The sequence below is a fragment of the Ranitomeya variabilis genome, chromosome 4 (assembly GCF_051348905.1).
Source record: "Ranitomeya variabilis isolate aRanVar5 chromosome 4, aRanVar5.hap1, whole genome shotgun sequence".
NCBI lineage: Eukaryota > Metazoa > Chordata > Amphibia > Anura > Dendrobatidae > Ranitomeya > Ranitomeya variabilis.
Window position 1 is genome coordinate 291,026,495 of NC_135235.1, and position 17,057 is coordinate 291,043,551.

The 17,057-nt window shown below is 46.4% G+C and overlaps 1 protein-coding gene across 1 annotated transcript; it reads left to right on the forward strand.

Annotated features, from left to right (window-relative positions):
- The first annotated feature begins 493 nt into the window (after window positions 1-493).
- TNFRSF4 (TNF receptor superfamily member 4) lies at window positions 494-17,057 on the forward strand. Its single transcript, XM_077250177.1, has 7 exons — window positions 494-753; window positions 4,781-4,906; window positions 8,007-8,141; window positions 8,652-8,718; window positions 11,913-12,133; window positions 13,513-13,623; window positions 16,671-17,057. Exons 1-7 carry the CDS (start codon window positions 579-581, stop codon window positions 16,748-16,750), a joined length of 915 nt encoding a protein of 304 aa, XP_077106292.1. The 5' UTR covers window positions 494-578; the 3' UTR covers window positions 16,751-17,057.

The window sequence follows — 17,057 nt, forward strand, 5'->3', positions numbered from 1 at the left end:
ATTTATGTCTCTTTGTTGTAATATAATGATTTTGCTCATGGTTCTGTTTTATCAATTTTGCATTATTTATTTGTAAGTATCGCAGCTGTTGTTCGTAACCAATTACACACCTGCTTTTATTTTTCATTTTTTTGTTGGCAAAATGGCAATTGGATAACTGAATGGTTGCTATGGACAACTGCCCTTAAAGTTAGTGCAAAAACTAGAGCAATTTGTTATAGCAACCGGCTTCCGCAGTAAAAGCTGGAGTCTGATTGGTGACAAAGGCAAATTGTTCTAGTTTTTACGCTCTAACTTGGCAACCAATCAGATCACAGCTTTAATGTGCTACTCAAATATAAGCTGTGATCTCATTGGTTGCTAAGGACGACTGTTCCCAAAGTTAGGGAAAAAGCCAAAGCGATTTTCTATAGCGACCAATCAGACTCCAGCTTTTATTTCTGCAGCACATTAATTCACATTAAAGCAGAAATCTGATTGGTTACTGTTATATTCAGTTGTAAAGGAAAGTGTGCGCCCAGGAGTCAGGACGCCCCGCCCACTCCTCCCCGTTATAATAAGCCGCGAGCAGAGCCGGTATGGAGCAGTCATTGCCGCTGATGGAGGCTGCGGGGCTGCGGGCGATCACCGGGCTGCTGCTCCTCACACTCCGCGCTCTGCTGCCTGACCGGGCTGCCGCCTCTGCGTGTCCTGCGGAGCAGTATCCGGAGACCTCCGGGGGTCGGGACGTGTGCTGCAACTACTGCGACGCAGGTGGGACCGGGGGGACTGGGGGGATATGTACAGGGGGGGGGGGGGGGGGCGGGTGGTGAGAGGGGACGGATACAGTGATATCCCCTCATTACTGTACACGGGCGGTGTGCGCTCACCACAGAGGAGACGGCAGAAGCTCCGCTATATACAGGGGGCAGCTCCGCTATATACAGGGGACAGCTCCGCTATATACGGGGGGCAGCTCCGCTATATACGGGGGACAGCTCCGCTATATACAGGGGACAGCTCCGCTATATACAGGGGGCAGCTCCGCTATATACAGGGGACAGCTCCGCTATATACAGGGGGCAGCTCCGCTATATACAGGGGGCAGCTCCGCTATATACAGGGGACAGCTCCGCTATATACGGGGGACAGCTCCGCTATATACAGGGGGCAGCTCCGCTATATACAGGGGACAGCTCCGCTATATACAGGGGACAGCTCCGCTATATACAGGGGACAGCTCCGCTATATACGGGGGGCAGCTCCGCTATATACGGGGGACAGCTCCGCTATATACAGGGGGCAGCTCCGCTATATACAGGGGGCAGCTCCGCTATATACGGGGGACAGCTCCGCTATATACAGGGGGCAGCTCCGCTATATACAGGGGGCAGCTCCGCTATATACAGGGGGCAGCTCCGCTATATACAGGGGACAGCTCCGCTATATACGGGGGGCAGCTCCGCTATATACGGGGGACAGCTCCGCTATATACAGGGGGCAGCTCCGCTATATACAGGGGGCAGCTCCGCTATATACGGGGGACAGCTCCGCTATATACAGGGGGCAGCTCCGCTATATACAGGGGACAGCTCCGCTATATACGGGGGACAGCTCCGCTATATACAGGGGGCAGCTCCGCTATATACAGGGGACAGCTCCGCTATATACGGGGGACAGCTCCGCTATATACAGGGGGCAGCTCCGCTATATACAGGGGACAGCTCCGCTATATACGGGGGACAGCTCCGCTATATACGGGGGACAGCTCCGCTATATACAGGGGGCAGCTCCGCTATATACAGGGGGCAGCTCCGCTATATACAGGGGACAGCTCCGCTATATACGGGGGACAGCTCCGCTATATACAGGGGGCAGCTCCGCTATATACAGGGGACAGCTCCGCTATATACGGGGGACAGCTCCGCTATATACAGGGGGCAGCTCCGCTATATACAGGGGACAGCTCCGCTATATACGGGGGACAGCTCCGCTATATACGGGGGACAGCTCCGCTATATACAGGGGGCAGCTCCGCTATATACAGGGGGCAGCTCCGCTATATACAGGGGACAGCTCCGCTATATACAGGGGGCACAGCACTGGGAATTATCAGAATCATTTACTCTGTAACATTAAATTCACCGTAAAGTACGGTATCTATCATTTAGCTATCTATCTATCTATTATTCTTTCTTTCTTTCTCGCTTTCTCTTTCTTTCTTTTTCTTTCTTTCTCGCTTCTTTCTTTCTTTCTTTCTTTCTTTCTTTCTTTCTTTCTTTCTTTCTTTCCCTCTCTCTCCTCTCTTTTTCTCTACTCCACTTCTTTCTCTTCTCTTTTTTTTTTTCTCTTCTCCTTTCCTCTTTCCCCTTCCCCTCGCTCTTTTAAAGCTATCACTTTCTAGCTGCATAAAATAAACCCTGGCATTAGTTGCAGGTGAAGCGATTTCTTTATCCCGTGCCTCCATGTGCATTTGCTGCCTTTTTCTTATTTTACATATAGTAGTGAGTACAGTAGTTCCAGGATCTGTGACTCTTGCGGCCACTTTTTCTTGGCTTGCTGTTGCTTTGTTTTTCCATATATTTTTCTATTATATCTTGATATATATCGTCTAATCTCACTGTCTGTCTAGATATCCAGATCTAGGGGAAGGCAGCACTGCTGACTCCGACTGAAATGTCGCATTGGGAATAAAGTCCACAATTGTTTGCGCCATTTGTCACCTTCCTTTATATTCGGACATTTCCTATTTTTGTGTTACATTCATATCATGACTCTGATGTGTCGCTATGTGGCGTCCATATTACACGAGCCGTCCTCCTTGTGAATCGTCATTTAAGATAAACTTCTATGTAATTTCCCCAGAAGTTGGAAGTGGAAATATCAAATCCTGTTGATGATCAGATATCAGTCTGTGACTTCCTATTGTGATACATGTAAAGTGCAGCCTGCGCCTTTAAGGCTCCTGTGTGTGGGGGTGCGGGATGGGGGTGAGGATGTTTTTTTCGTTTTTTTCTTGAGATAAATATAGTTCACATTCACTATACAGAGATCTGCAGACGTTGCACCTTTCATAGTGAAAAGCAGACAAAGGGGGAAATCCCGAAAAGAAAGGGACTGGTCTTGTGCTCGCACATTCCGCTATGGCTGCGGATCTGCCGCTCATTGCTGGATTTAGCGGAAGAACCACCTAAATGTGTTACCTCCTTATATTATATCCTTTCCATATTCCCTATTCATAGTAGTCTCCACACTCAGAATCTCTCTATTTCCCATTAAAGGAAGCCACTAATTTATTATTATTATTATTATTATTATTATTATTATTATAATTTAGGGGAATCTGTCATCAGGATTTCATTCCCCCCCAAAAAAAAACTATATGTGCCTGTAGTGCTTTAAAAAACTAGTCCATTAATACCTTTACATAGCCGGTCTATTACTGAGAAATCAGCATTCGATTTGATATGCAAACGATGCTTAAGAGCTATGGTAGATCTGAAGCCTCCGTCACTCCATCTCTATTCCCCGCCCAGCACCTTGATTGACAGCTCCTTTGCCTGAAGTCACGCAGTATAGAGGCTGTCAGTCATGCAGGAGGACGTGGCACTTAGCTGGGAGTAGAGCTGGAGTGACAGAGGCTTCAGATCTACAAATAGCTCTCCAGCCTAATTCCCATATCAATGACATCAGCAGGACCCATTCACCCCTGGCGGGTCCGTGCACTGCTTTCCGATTATTATGGCCGTCTGACTGCGTCCTAAAAGTTTCACATTGTACAGTACAGGGGGCAAACTGTGGTCAAACCTCGCTGTAAGTGTACAATTTCACTGCGGCACCCCTGCAGGAGAAATTAAGCATTACACAGTACAGTATAATCCTAAAACATGACCCACAACGCATATTCGAGAAAAAGTAACAATTTTATTTAATCAGAATAATAACAATAACATGAAGAAAATGAAAAAAAAAAAATTCAACAAGATAAAAAAAATAATTAAAATTGCACAGGAGGGGGGTTTGGGAAGAGTTCATTTTCTTCATGTTATTATTCTGATTAAATAAAATTGTGACTTTTTCTCAAAATATGCGTCATGGATCATGTTTTAGGTTTATATTCCAATAGGGTCCTGAACAGAAGAAGCCCCTCTTTTTATATGGCTCATCAATTTAAATGTTGCCAGTATACTCCTTAAAAGAGGGGTGTCCGGTCCTCTGATAAAACTTTGATTCTGAATTCTGAGAGCTTGCGGTGCACACACTGTTAGGATTCACTGGTATTGCCAGCGAGAGCAGGCGGTCATGTGACAGCAGGTATGCAAATTGCACACTTCCGGTCACATTCCGACTAGCCAAGCACATCTAGCCTGCATGTGACTGCACGTATGTAAATTTCATACATGTGACCATCCGCACTCACTGGTGAGTTTTGTCTGAGGACTGGACAATTGCTTTAATTTCCCTTGTGGTGACGCAATCTGTTGCCAAAAAAGTACAATAATATCAAGCTGCGCTCAGAGACAAAGATTATCTAAAGGCGGATAACCCCTATAAGCAAGAAAAAGGCACATTACTCACTGGCTAAAGCTCTGCTGATTGGCACCAATGCGCCAGTGGTTTCCTGCCGGTCTTTGTTTCTTTTCCAGGAGCCAATCACCAGCCTCAGTGATAACCCACCATACTTGCAGGCATCACCGCTGAGGCCAGCGATTGGCTGCAGCTGTCATGTGCTGGTATGACGTCTCATCCCTCCTGACTGATGACCTTATATTTCATACTGTTCCTTGCCCCTTCTTTTTAGGTCAGGAGATATCAGAAATATGCACACAATGGAATAAAGCATCGAAATGTGGAAATTGTAGGGAAAAAAGCTTCAATGAGAAGAATGTCCGAGAAGGCTGTAAGCAGTGCACGTTCTGTAACACAGGTGAGCTAAAAAAATACCAGGGACATGACAGCCCCTTCTAGATTTCTTATTAGGGTTTGTGGGTGACAGAAATGTCCTCCCAACTCAGAATCCAGCTGTTTTAAAGGGTATGTCCTGCTCTGATGGAAACAGTGGCGTGAGTAGAGTCCGATGGGCCCCGTTGCAAGATTTGGACCAGGGCCAAGTGCAAGATCTGTGCCCCATCCTGGTATATATATATATATATATATATATATATATATATATATACCTTATCTTGGGCCCCATCCTGGTTTATATATCCCTCATCCTGGTATATGTATACCATATCTTGGTATATACAGTACAGACCAAAAGTTTGGACACACCTTCTCATTTAAAGATTTTTCTGTATTTTCATGACTATGAAAATTGTAAATTCACACTGAAGGCATCAAAACTATGAATTAACACATGTGGAATTATATACTTAACAAAGTGTGAAACAACTGAAAATATGTCATATTCTAGGTTCTTCAAAGTAGCCACCTTTTGCTTTGATGACTGCTTTGCACACTCTTGGCATTCTCTTGATGAGCTTCAAGAGGTAGTCACCGGGAATGATTTTCACTGCACAGGTGTGCCCTGTCAGGTTTAATAAGTGGGATTTCTTGCCTTATAAATGGGGTTGGGAGCATCAGTTGTGTTGTGCAGAAGTCTGGTGGATACACAGCTGATAGTCCTACTGAATAGATTGTTAGAATTTGTATTATGGCAAGAAAACAGCAGCTAAGGTAAGAAATAACCAAGCGCCACAACTGGTTCACATGAGGACCGCCCCCTGAAAGGAAGACCAAGAGTCACCTCTGCTTCTGAGGATAAGTTTATCCGAGTCACCAGCCTCAGAAATCGCAGGTTAACAGCAGCTCAGATTAGAGACCAGGTCAATGCCACACAGAGTTCTAGCAGCAGACACATCTCTACAACAACTGTTAAGAGGGGACTTTGTGCAGCAGGCCTTCATGGTAAAATAGCTGCTAGGAAACCACTGCTAAGGACAGGCAACAAGCAGAAGAGACTTGTTAGGGCTAAAGAACCCAAGGAATGGACTTTAGACCAGTGGAAATCTGTGCTTTGGTCTGATGAGTCCAAATTTGAGATTTTTGGTTCCAACCATCATGTCTTTGTGCGACGCAGAAAAGGTGAACGAATGGACTCTACATGCCTGGTTCCCACCGTGAAGCATGGAGGAGGAGGTGTGATGGTGTGGGGGTGCTTTGCTGGTGACACTGTTGGGGATTTATTCAAAATTGAAGGCATACTGAACCAGCATGGCTACCACAGCATCTTGCAGTAGCATGCTATTCCATCCAGTTTGCGTTTAGTTGGACCATCATTTATTTTTCAACAGGACAATGACCCCAAACACTCCTCCAGGCTGTGTAAGGGCTATTTGACCAAGAAGGAGAGTGGTGGGGTGCTACGCCAGATGACCTGGCCTCCAGAGTCACCAGACCTGAACCCAATCGAGATGGTTTGGGGTGAGCTGGACCGCAGAGTGAAGGCAAAAGGGCCGACAAGTGCTAAGCATCTCTGGGAACTCCTTCAAGATTGTTGGAAGACCATTCCCGGTGACTGCCTCTTGAAGCTCATCAAGAGAATGCCAAGAGTGTGCAAAGCAGTCATTAAAGCAAAAGGTGGCTACTTTGAAGAACCTAGAATATAAGACTTAATTTCAGTTGTTTCACAGTTTTTTGTTAAGTATATAATTCCACATGTGTTAATTCATAGTTTTGATGCCTTCAGTGTGAATGTACAATTTTCATAGTCACAAAAATACAGAAAAATCTTTAAATGAGGTGTGTCCAAACTTTTGGTCTGTAAAATATATATATATATATATATATATATATATATATATATATATATATATATATATATATATATTACACCCCATCCTAGTATATATGTCCCTTATCCTGGGCCCCATCCTTGTATATACTGTACGTCTCTTATCCTGGGATATCCCCCCATCCTGGTATACGTCCCCATTCTGCCGCTGTTCTTTAAAGGGCCACTGTCACCCCCCCTCCAGCCGTTATAAACTAAAAGAGCCACCTTGTGCAGCAGTAATGCTGCATTCTAACAAGGTGGCTCTTTTAGTTTTAGGTTCAAGCATACCCCAAATAAAACGTTTTTATACTTAGCCACAATTCCTGTCTCTAGCCAGGTAGGCGGGTCCTCACTCCCCAGCTTGGCCAGCTCCTCTGCCGTCACTCACATCTTCCTGCGCTTTCGGCGCAGTGATTGCCCTAATCACATGGCAGTGACATCGCAGGTCCTACAGCTATTTGCTGTGCAGCAGATCCATCCTGGTGTTCTGTGGATGTCTTTTGTTCTCTGGTATCAGCCATTACATCAGACGGCCAGAGCTTACTGCCGGATTTGAAACGATAACAGCGCTGAGGGGGCGGCGCCGAAAGCGCAGGAAGATGTGAGTGACGGCAGAGGAGCTGGCCAAGCTGGGGAGGGAGGACCCGCCTACCTGGCTAGAGACAGGAATTGTGGCTAAGTATAAAAACGTTTTATTTGGGGTATGCTTGAACCTAAAACTAAAAGAGCCACCTTGTTAGACTGCAGCATTACTGCTGCACAAGGTGGCTCTTTTAGTTTATAACGGCTGGAGGGGGGTGACAGTGGCCCTTTAATGCATAGAAAAAAACTATTATACTTACTTTTGCTCCGCTCCCCAGCCGCATGGCGTCCTATTCTGAAGCCGGAAGTTGACTTTAACATGCAATCAATGGGAGTGGATGATGTCACTGCCATGCACCCCCGGTCACATACACACCAAAATCAACTGCTGGCCTCTGATTGGCCGGCAGATTGTATTGCAGCGGGGCACCGCAATGCAGTTCAGTTAAATGTACACCCGAGGATGCACATCCAGTTGAAGTTTGCTCTCTGGCGTCGGCAGACCCCTCACCCACTCATGTCCATTCATGACCACGATCGGCACACCCATGGAGTGAAGTCACTTATTAAACTCTTAATAATTGGGGACACTGGAGGACATGCAAATGAGATAATATAGGAAAGTCACTTCTTCTGATCATGATTTTATTGCCTCCTGATTTGACAGCTTTAGGGAGCATTGAGAAGAAGCCGTGCACGAAAAGCTCAGATGCCGTTTGTGAATGTCCTGAAGGAAGTACAGCAAAAAACAAGCGCAAAACCGCCTGTCTATGTGACAAGGGAAAGGAGATTGTGAATAACAGTATGTGGTGTGCATGGCCATTTATATATAAAGAGTACTAATCAGGAGCAATTTACTGAGCTTCGCTCTGGTCCAGCATCCAGTCTGATCCTACCTGATAGCCGTTCTTCATTTCTGAGCCCGACATCCATGGCCTGACATACTGTGCACCTTTAAGCCTTACCAAGATCCACATATTGTGACAGCGTGCCATGACGCTAGTGTCGGAAGTGCCCATGATATCCAGCCGTGGATCCTGGCCGCAGAAATGAAGAGCAGCTTCCCTGAACTTAGACTGGACTCTGGACCAGGGCGAAGCGAATCGACTACTAATACTATAGTTAAGCCCCTGATGGGAAATAACTGTCACACATCCTAGTCACCAGTTTTAGAAGGTGTGTGGACACTTTTTTCTTTCTATAAATGGGAGTACATGTAGACTAGGTCAGACCAGCTTTATAACTGGCAGCTTTTGGTTATACTACTGTGAATCACTAGGACACTATCAATTTTTTTTTTTTTTTTTTTCAGAATGCCAGCCCTGCAAACCTGGATATTTTTCAGTGGCAGAAAATAGTGTCTGTCAGCCATGGACAAAGTAAGTAATTCAAAAATAAATACAAACCTTCTTATTTAAAAACTTCAAGTTGTTTTCTTGACCCAACTACTGGGATCTTATTCGGCAGAAATAAAGTCTTCATGCCATGACAAATGCTTGATAGAGAAGAGCAGCCGCCCCCGTGGCCACGACGGCTCCAGGGGGCCCCTTTTCTACTGCTCACTTGGGTTGACAAATGTAGAGTATGTTGACCTATGTGATTTTAGTGATTGTTTACCTGGTAGAAAACTACATTTAAAAAAAGGCTTTTTATTATAGGTAAACCATATGAAATAATGTTTCACTTGTAAAAACTGAGCGAACGATTGCAAAACTGCAGCAAGTTGCAGTCAAACCTGGTACAGTTTTCTGATGTAAATTTTGTCATGATGGAAATACTGCAGATGTATTATTATTATTATTATTTATATAGCACCACTAATTCCATGGTGCTGTACATGAGAAGGGGTTACATACAAAATTATAGATATCGTTTACAGTAAACAAATTAACAATGACAGACTGGTACAGAGGGGAGAGGACCCTGTCCTTGCGGACTTACTTTCTACGGGATAATGGGGAAGAGACAGAAGGTCGAGGGTGCGGCAGCTCGGGTGGTGGTGAGGCAGCAGCTCGGGTGGTGGCGAGGTGGCAGCTCGGGTGGTTGTGAGGCGGCAGTTCAGGTGGTGGCGAGGCAGCAGCTCGGGTGGTTGGTGAGGCTGCAGCTCAGGTGGTGGTGAGGCAGCAGAATGGTTATTGCAGGCTGTAGGCTTTCCTGAAGAGATGGGTTTTCAGGTTCCGTTTGAAGGATCCAAATGTGGTGGATAACCGGACGTGTTGAGGCGTGGAATTCCAGAGGATGGGGGATATTCGGGAGAAATCTTGGAGGCGGTTGTGTGAGGAACGAATAAGGCTACTTTCACACTAGCGTTTTTTGCATACGTCACAATGCGTCGTTTTGGCGAAAAAACGCATCCTGCAAAGTCGTCTGCAGGATGCGTTTTTTCCCCATAGACTAACATTAGCGACGCATTGCGACATATCGACACACGTCGCAACCGTCGTGCGACGGTTGCGTCGTGTTGTGGTGGACCACGGGCAGCAAAAAACGTTACATGTAACGTTTTTTTGTGCCGACGGTCCGCCATTTCCGACCGCGCATGTGCGGCCGGAACTCCGCCCCCACCTCCCCGCACCTCACAATGGGGCAGCGGATGCGTGGAAAAACAGCATCCGCTGCCCCCGTTGTGCAGCGCTTGCACAGTATGCGTCGGTACGTCGGGCCGACGCAGCGCGACGGCCCCGTACCGACGCTAGTGTGAAAGTAGCCTTAGTGTGGAGGAGAGTAGGAGGTCTTGGGAGAATCGAAGATTACGTGAGGGAAGATATTGGGAGATTAGTTCAGAGATATATGGAGGGGACCGGTTATGGATGGCTTTGTAGATCAGTGTTTGTAGTTTGAACTGGATTCGTTGGGGAATTGGGAGCCAGTGGAGGGATTTGCAGAGGGGAGTAGCGAGGAGAGAGGTGCATTAGGCGGGCAGCAGAATTAAGGACAGACTGGAGTGGTGCAAGGGTGTTAGCAGGGAGGCCACAGAGGAGGGTGTTACAGTAGTCGAGGCGGGAGATGATGAGGGCATGCACAAGAGTTTTAGTAGATTGTGGGCTGAGGAAGGGACAGATTCTGGAAATATTTTTGAGGTGGAGGCGACAGGAGGTGGCAAGAGTTTGGACTTGCGGTTTGAAGGTCAGGGCAGAGTTGAGAGTTACCCCGAGGCAGCGGATTTCAGGTGCGGGAGAGTGCGTGATGCCATTTACCATAATAGATAGATCAGGTAGGGGGGGATACGTGAGATGGGGGAAAGATAATGAGTTTGGTTTTGTCTACATTGAGTTTCAGGAAGTGAGAGTTGTAAAAGGAGGATATGGCTGACAGACACTCCGGGATTCTGTACAGCAGAGAGGTGACATCTGGGCCAGAGAGGTAGATCTGAGTGTCGTCCGCATATAGATGGTACTGGAAGCCATGGGACTTTGAGTTGTCCTAGGCCAAGGGTATAGATGGAAAAAAGTAGTGGTCCTAGGACAGAGCCTCAAGGGACTCCAACAGAGAGAGGGCGGGATGAGGAGGTAGTGTGGGAGTGGGAAACTATAAATGTGCGGTCGGAAAGGTATGAGGCAATCCAGGACAGGGCAAGGCCTTTGATGCCAAGGGAAGAAAGAATCTGTAGCAGTAGGCAGTGGTCAACTGTGTCGAAGGGAGAGGACAGGTCGAGAAGGAGGAGGATGGAGAACTGTCTGTTAGCTTTGGCTGTGGGTAAGTCATTAGTAATTTTGGTCAGGGCAGTTTCGGTGGAGTGCTTGGGGCGGAAACCAGATTGGAGGTTGTCAAGGAGAGAGTTAGATGAGAGGTGGGAGGAAAGTTGCGCATGGTCTTGCTGCTCAAGGAGTTTTGAAGCAAACAGGAGCAGTGATATGGGGCGATAGCTGGGCATAGCAGTTGGGTCGAGGTTTGTCTTTTTTGAGGATAGGTGTGATTGTGGCATGTTTGAAGGCAGAGGGGAAATTACCAGAAGATAGTGATAGGTTGAAGAGGTGGGTTAGGGCTATCGTAGAAGGGCTGTCACTATGTGTTTCAATCATAGCCTAAGAATTCCTTATTCGTGTAGTCTACCTCCTCTGCTATCCACGTTGCCTGTTTCTTATATTTAAAGGGAATCTGTCAGCAGGTTTTTTCTACCTTATCTGAGAGAAGCATAATGTAGGCAATAAAAATCTGAATCCAACGATGTATCACTTAGATTACTGGGCGCAGCCATTCTGATACAATCAGAGCTTTTAGATTTCGAGTGAAGCAGAGCTGAGAAAGCTAACCCTGCCCACACCACAGCTAACCCTGCCCACACCACAGCTAGCCCTGCCCACACCAGGATTTCTGTGTACAAAGTCCATGTACAGTGAGGTGCCTATCACAGGAACGGGCGTTGCCGGATGGTCCAGCAATAATAAGCTCTTGGTGCTAAAACAATCATTGCACGCAAACAAAACCACAGAGCTTGATAAGAGAGGCGTGGCTGAAATCTGTTTTAATCCCTACAGTATGCTGTCTTCAGATTACATAGCAAAATCCTGCTGACAGATTCCCTTTAAGCTGTACTTTTGATTTTTACATTGCCCTGTTTTTTGCTTTTCAGCTGTAGTGCTAATGGTCAAAACGTCTTAGAGCAAGGATCTGCCGTGATGGACGTGAAATGTACCAAATCCAGCAATGTGATGGTTACAACTCCCACCACTACTTGGACACCAACTTCTTCCAGTTACAGAATAAAAGTATCCAGCCTTCCGAATGTTACAACAACTACTAACCATATCTCGGTCCGTAACACCACCACATCTAGTACAGCATTGCATTGGGGTAAGCCGAGGGGCTTCACTAAGGGAAGGGGGGCAACTGGAACATATATCCAGGGTATTTAGGGCACTTTATCCCTGGGTGAAAGATAGACTAGCTATAATTCTGCCGGTAAATGTAATTTAAAGGGTTTTTTCACGTTTCACGTGCTCATATACTGTAAGTAGGTGGTTGCCCATTTTTGCACAGGAGCCCACCGGAGGATTCTCCTGCTCTCCAGCCGGCCAGTCCAAGCCCACTGGATTCTAAAACTTCAGCAGATCTCAGCCCGTTTCCGTTTGCATTCAGCAAGTCTCAGTTTCCATACAGGGGATTCCAAGAAAATAATGATAGAATAGAGAAATAGAGAGGATAAACCTTCAGACTTTCCTGGTCAGGCTGAAAAATATATATAAATATTTTTCATTTTGGGGTTTTCTGCAGATGTGTTTGTTTTTTCCCACAGGGGAAAATCCTCTTCTGTCTTTTTGTAGTCTTTCCATTTTTGACATAACATAAGAAAGATTATTACTTTCCCATAGCAAAAATCCATATGATGATTGCATGGTAGTCATAGAAGATAATCACACACCGATGACGTCTCCCATTGATGCATCATAAATGTTCATGAGGGAAAAACCCTGAAGAGGAAGGAGGTGGGGGAGAAATCGGAACGAAGCGTTCAGACTGTGGCGAGGATCAGTGTCAGACGGGATCCTATTTCCTGTTCAGCAGCTTCCCCTTGTATTTGGTCTCTACTTTTGCAGACATAATATATTAAGACTTGAGAGACATGGGAATACGGGTGTTTTTTGGTGGAAACTTCGTAACAAAAATGCTGCGGTTTGGTGGCTCTGATTCGTCTTGTTGGGTGAAACCATACTCAGCCGCTCTAAGAAAACTGGTGCAGACCTGTCTGACCGTCCCTTTAATTGTCCATGTCCTGCCAAAGTTTAGATATTAAGGCGTAAGTATATAGCATGGGTGTGTTCGCCTATTGTTTTATGGTTGTGATTTGCAAGCGACGTTTCGGGGGTTCCAGATGTTTACTGACTATATTCATTAAGTTTTAACTTTTTTAAAAGTTGCAAAAGTTTTGCGCAAAGTCCCCCCCTTGTGATTTTATGTATGTCATAATTTATTTTTTTTATCCAACATTTAGAAGACTTTGGGTCTTTTTGTGCTAAAAAGTTGTAAAAAATGGTTAAAGGCAAAGTAGTTTTGCACAAATTTCATCATCCACCACTTGCATCATTTGTCCCGAAACAAACAAATATCGCGAGACAAAAAAATGAAAAGTCACTTAAAAACCCCTGATAATTTATAATTTGGGCCTTCAGTGTTTCAGATCTTGCTTTCCTCGTTAATTAAGATGTAACATAATGTCCTGTTTGTTGTTTCAGGGACTCTGTCATTAATCCTGATCGGGGCCATCCTGCTTGTAGCATCTGCTGGAATAATCCTGACCCTGATAATGCAGACCTATCGTAAGAAGAAGAACAGAGGTTACATCAGTAAGTATGACCCCACAATTCCTTCTTATTAGGGGGCTCAACAGGAGAAAACTAGGCAGTCTTGGCACCTGCCTAGGGCTCTCAGCAAGCTGGGGTCAAGTACAATAAGGCAAGTTGGTTTGAGGGGATGTGTCTGTCTCTTTTGCTGTGTCACACTCGCGCCCAGACTGGTTGGCACGGGGGTGTAGCCCCACTATGCCACAGACCAGACTACCCTGGAACGGGCCGTAACTAAGTAGCTTCCTTGGTCTTCGCTGGAACCTCTGATGGTGAGGTCAGGCTTGTGCGGCAAGACGCTACCAGGTGCTACTCCAGGGTGGTGTCTGGCTGTGGCTGCTGATCCCACAGGGGAACGGAACATAGACAGGCAAGCGGGCACGGCTGGCACTGTGGCAGACACGGCTGGCTCTCTGGCAGACAGACGGGTACAACAGAGACACTGGCAGACAGGCGGATACGGCTGGCTCTCTGGTAGGCAGGCAGGTATGGCTGGCTCTCTGGCAGGACAGGCGGTCAAGGCTGGTACACTGGAAGAACCGGTAGGGACCGGTCTGCAGGCTGGTGTGTAAAACAGGTAAGAACCTGTTCAGACAGGAGGACTTAAGAATAGGTAGAGAAAGACCACAAGAGCGGATGCAGAGCGAAAGCACAGGATCTAGAGCCAAGAATAGAGACACAGGAGGTGGAGCCAGGAGGCGGAGCCAATCACAGAAATGCGGGAGGTAGAGGCAAGAGCAGGAGGTGGAGCCAAGTGCAGAAACGCAGGAGGCGGAGCCAAGAGTGGAAACGCCAGAGGCGGAGCCAAAAGCAGGAGGCGGAACCAAGTGCAGAACTGCAGGAGGCGGAGCAGAGGTGCAGGAGCGGAGCCAGGTAGAACCGCAAGGAGCGGAGCCAGGTAGAACCGCAAGGAGCGGAGCCAGGTAGAACCGCAAGGAGCGGAGCCAGGTAGAACCGCAGAGCGGAGCCGCAAAGCAGAGAAGGGCCACAGAGTGCAGAGCCGAGAGCGGCGAAAAGCAAGACACCGAGTGCAGAGCTGACAGCAGAGCAAAGTCAGAGTGCAGAGCAAGACACAGAGTGCAGAGCCGAGAGCAAAGCCACAGAGTGCAGAGCAAGGTACAGAGTGCAGAGCTGAGAGCAAAACCACAGTGCAGAGCAAGGAGCAAAGCAAGGTCGCAGAAAGCAGAGCAAAGCAAGACACAGAGTACACACAGCAGAGAAAGCAAACCAAGACAGGGATATAAACGAACACAGGAACAGGACTAGACTAAGACAGAGTCAGGAAAGGGACAAAGCACAGAGACACGGACACAGGCCAGGGTACGACGCCCCACTGGGTGGCTACACAAGGACACAGGCCAGGGTGCTACGCCCCACTGGGTGGCGGACATAAGAGTAACAGAGACAGGGTCTGACACCTCAGCAGCTAAGAACTAACTGATGGAGTAAGTTGCACAGGCCCCCACCAATGGGTTGGGATGTCTTAAATACAGGAAGCCTCATGGCAATTGGCCGGGGACACCTTAGCAAGGTGCACATAGTCTCAATAAGACACAGGAGTTGCCGCCCCCTAAGCACACAGACAGAGCATTCACAGTGCAAGCAGCAGACATGAGGCACAGCATGGAGCTGGCAGCAGAGAGAAGTCACAACAAGGCCCAGAGAAGTGAGTGAGTTTGAGTGTAATGCAGGTGGGGGATGGGAGGCCATGCAGCGATGCCACCAGGGTTGTTACATGCTGTCTGTGTTACTAGAGGTAGTGTCACAAGGTCAGAAGTGTCCAGAATTTACTTTTTTACCCCCACTGCTCCCCTGAGAATTCTGGTTTGTTTTTTTTGTTTTAAATCCACCATATGGTTCCAGAGATATAAGCCTCTTTAATTAATGCCATTTTTTGGCTCTTTGAGGAGGCGTGGCTCACAGGATCCTCTGGGGCGTTGCTAACATGATCCTCTGGGGGGGTGTCTCATGGGATCCTCTGGGACGTTGCTAACAGGATCCTCTGCGAGGGTGTCTCACAGGATCCTCTGCGAGGGTGTCTCACAGGATCCTCTGCGAGGGTGTCTCACAGGATCCTCTGCAGTGTGGCTCACAGAATCCTCTGGAGCATGGCCTACAGTATCCTCTGGGAGGGTGGCTCACAGGATCCTTAGGGGTGTGGCTCACAGGATCCTCTGGGGCATGTCATTAGGCTGCTCTGTATTATGCTATAAGCACCGTCAACTTGTAAAGGCTAGGAAAATTATTACCAAATAAAAAAAAAAAATCTTTGGAACCGTATGGCGGATTTAAAAAAAGATAAAAGAAAAATAGATTACTCAGGGGCAGTAGTGGCAATAAAATCAGATACAAAAAAAACAAACAAAACTGCCAACCTATGACCTTGTGACAGGTCCCCCAGTCCTTAGGCCTATTACTACTGTAGACGGGTATGTTACTGAGTCACAAGAATTGATTATCCTTTTATCCAATAATTAAACTGATATTAAACCAGATCTATCACCAGATTTTACAGTACAAACTGAATACATTACTGTGTACATATTAGACCTGATGAGACCGGAGTACTTTCTTTGAAAACCTGAGTCAAAATGGCTATATAATCCTGATTATACGATGAGCATTTTATGAGTCCAATAGTTAGACAGAAAAAAAAAAGTTTCACAAAGAATAATTCAGCCATTCTCATGTGAATTTTCAAAGTAAGTACACCAGCCCCATCAGGGCTAAGATAACCGTTCAATAATGTATGCAGTTTGTATTATGACAGATGTCGTTAGGATCCTATAATCTTATGACAGATCACTAGATTAGATCATCATTTAACCCCTGGGACCTCCACCCATCCGGATAATGAAGGTGCTACAGCCGCCCAATAACCTCGATGTTTGTGCGAAACGCAGTGGTCTTGGTACCCAGCAATTTTACTACAATCCTAAGCTTTAACCTGACACTGGGCACCCAGCTTGGGATCTATTGCAGTATTAAACATTTTATTTTTTTTTAAATTAATTAATTAATTAATTCTTCCCTTTGGTGTCTCTTCCCAGGAGGTGAGAGGTTCCGCGTTCCCGTACAAGAGGAGAGCACGAGTTCTGACTCCAGTCTTCCCAAGGAATGTCCCGCATGACGGAGGTCTCGCGATGGAGCCAGTTCATGGACTCCTTATTACTCACTGGTATCCAGTGGCTTATTCTACGTGACTGCGATGCGGGAGAGATCCATAGACACTCCACCCGAAAATCTCTCCACCAAAACCAATTGTCAAGGATTTAACCTTTTCATGACCAGATCAGTTTAACTTGAAGCTGATTTCCCCCCCCCCCCCCCCCTCGACAGATGTGACTTTATTTTTGTAAAAAGCTGGAAAAAGATACAATTTTAATAATTTAATTTGTTTAATGATGCAAAAAATTAAACATTTTGCTTCTTTCTGA

Coding starts and splice junctions, on each gene's coding strand:
- TNFRSF4 (XM_077250177.1), top strand. CDS start 579: ATGGAGCAGTCATTGCCGCTGATGGAGGCTGCGGGGCTGCGGGCGATC. Junction 8,142..8,651: donor AAAGGAGATTGTGAATAACA/GTATGTGGTGTG, acceptor TTTTTTTTTCAG/AATGCCAGCCCTGCAAACCT. Junction 12,134..13,512: donor TAGTACAGCATTGCATTGGG/GTAAGCCGAGGG, acceptor TTGTTGTTTCAG/GGACTCTGTCATTAATCCTG.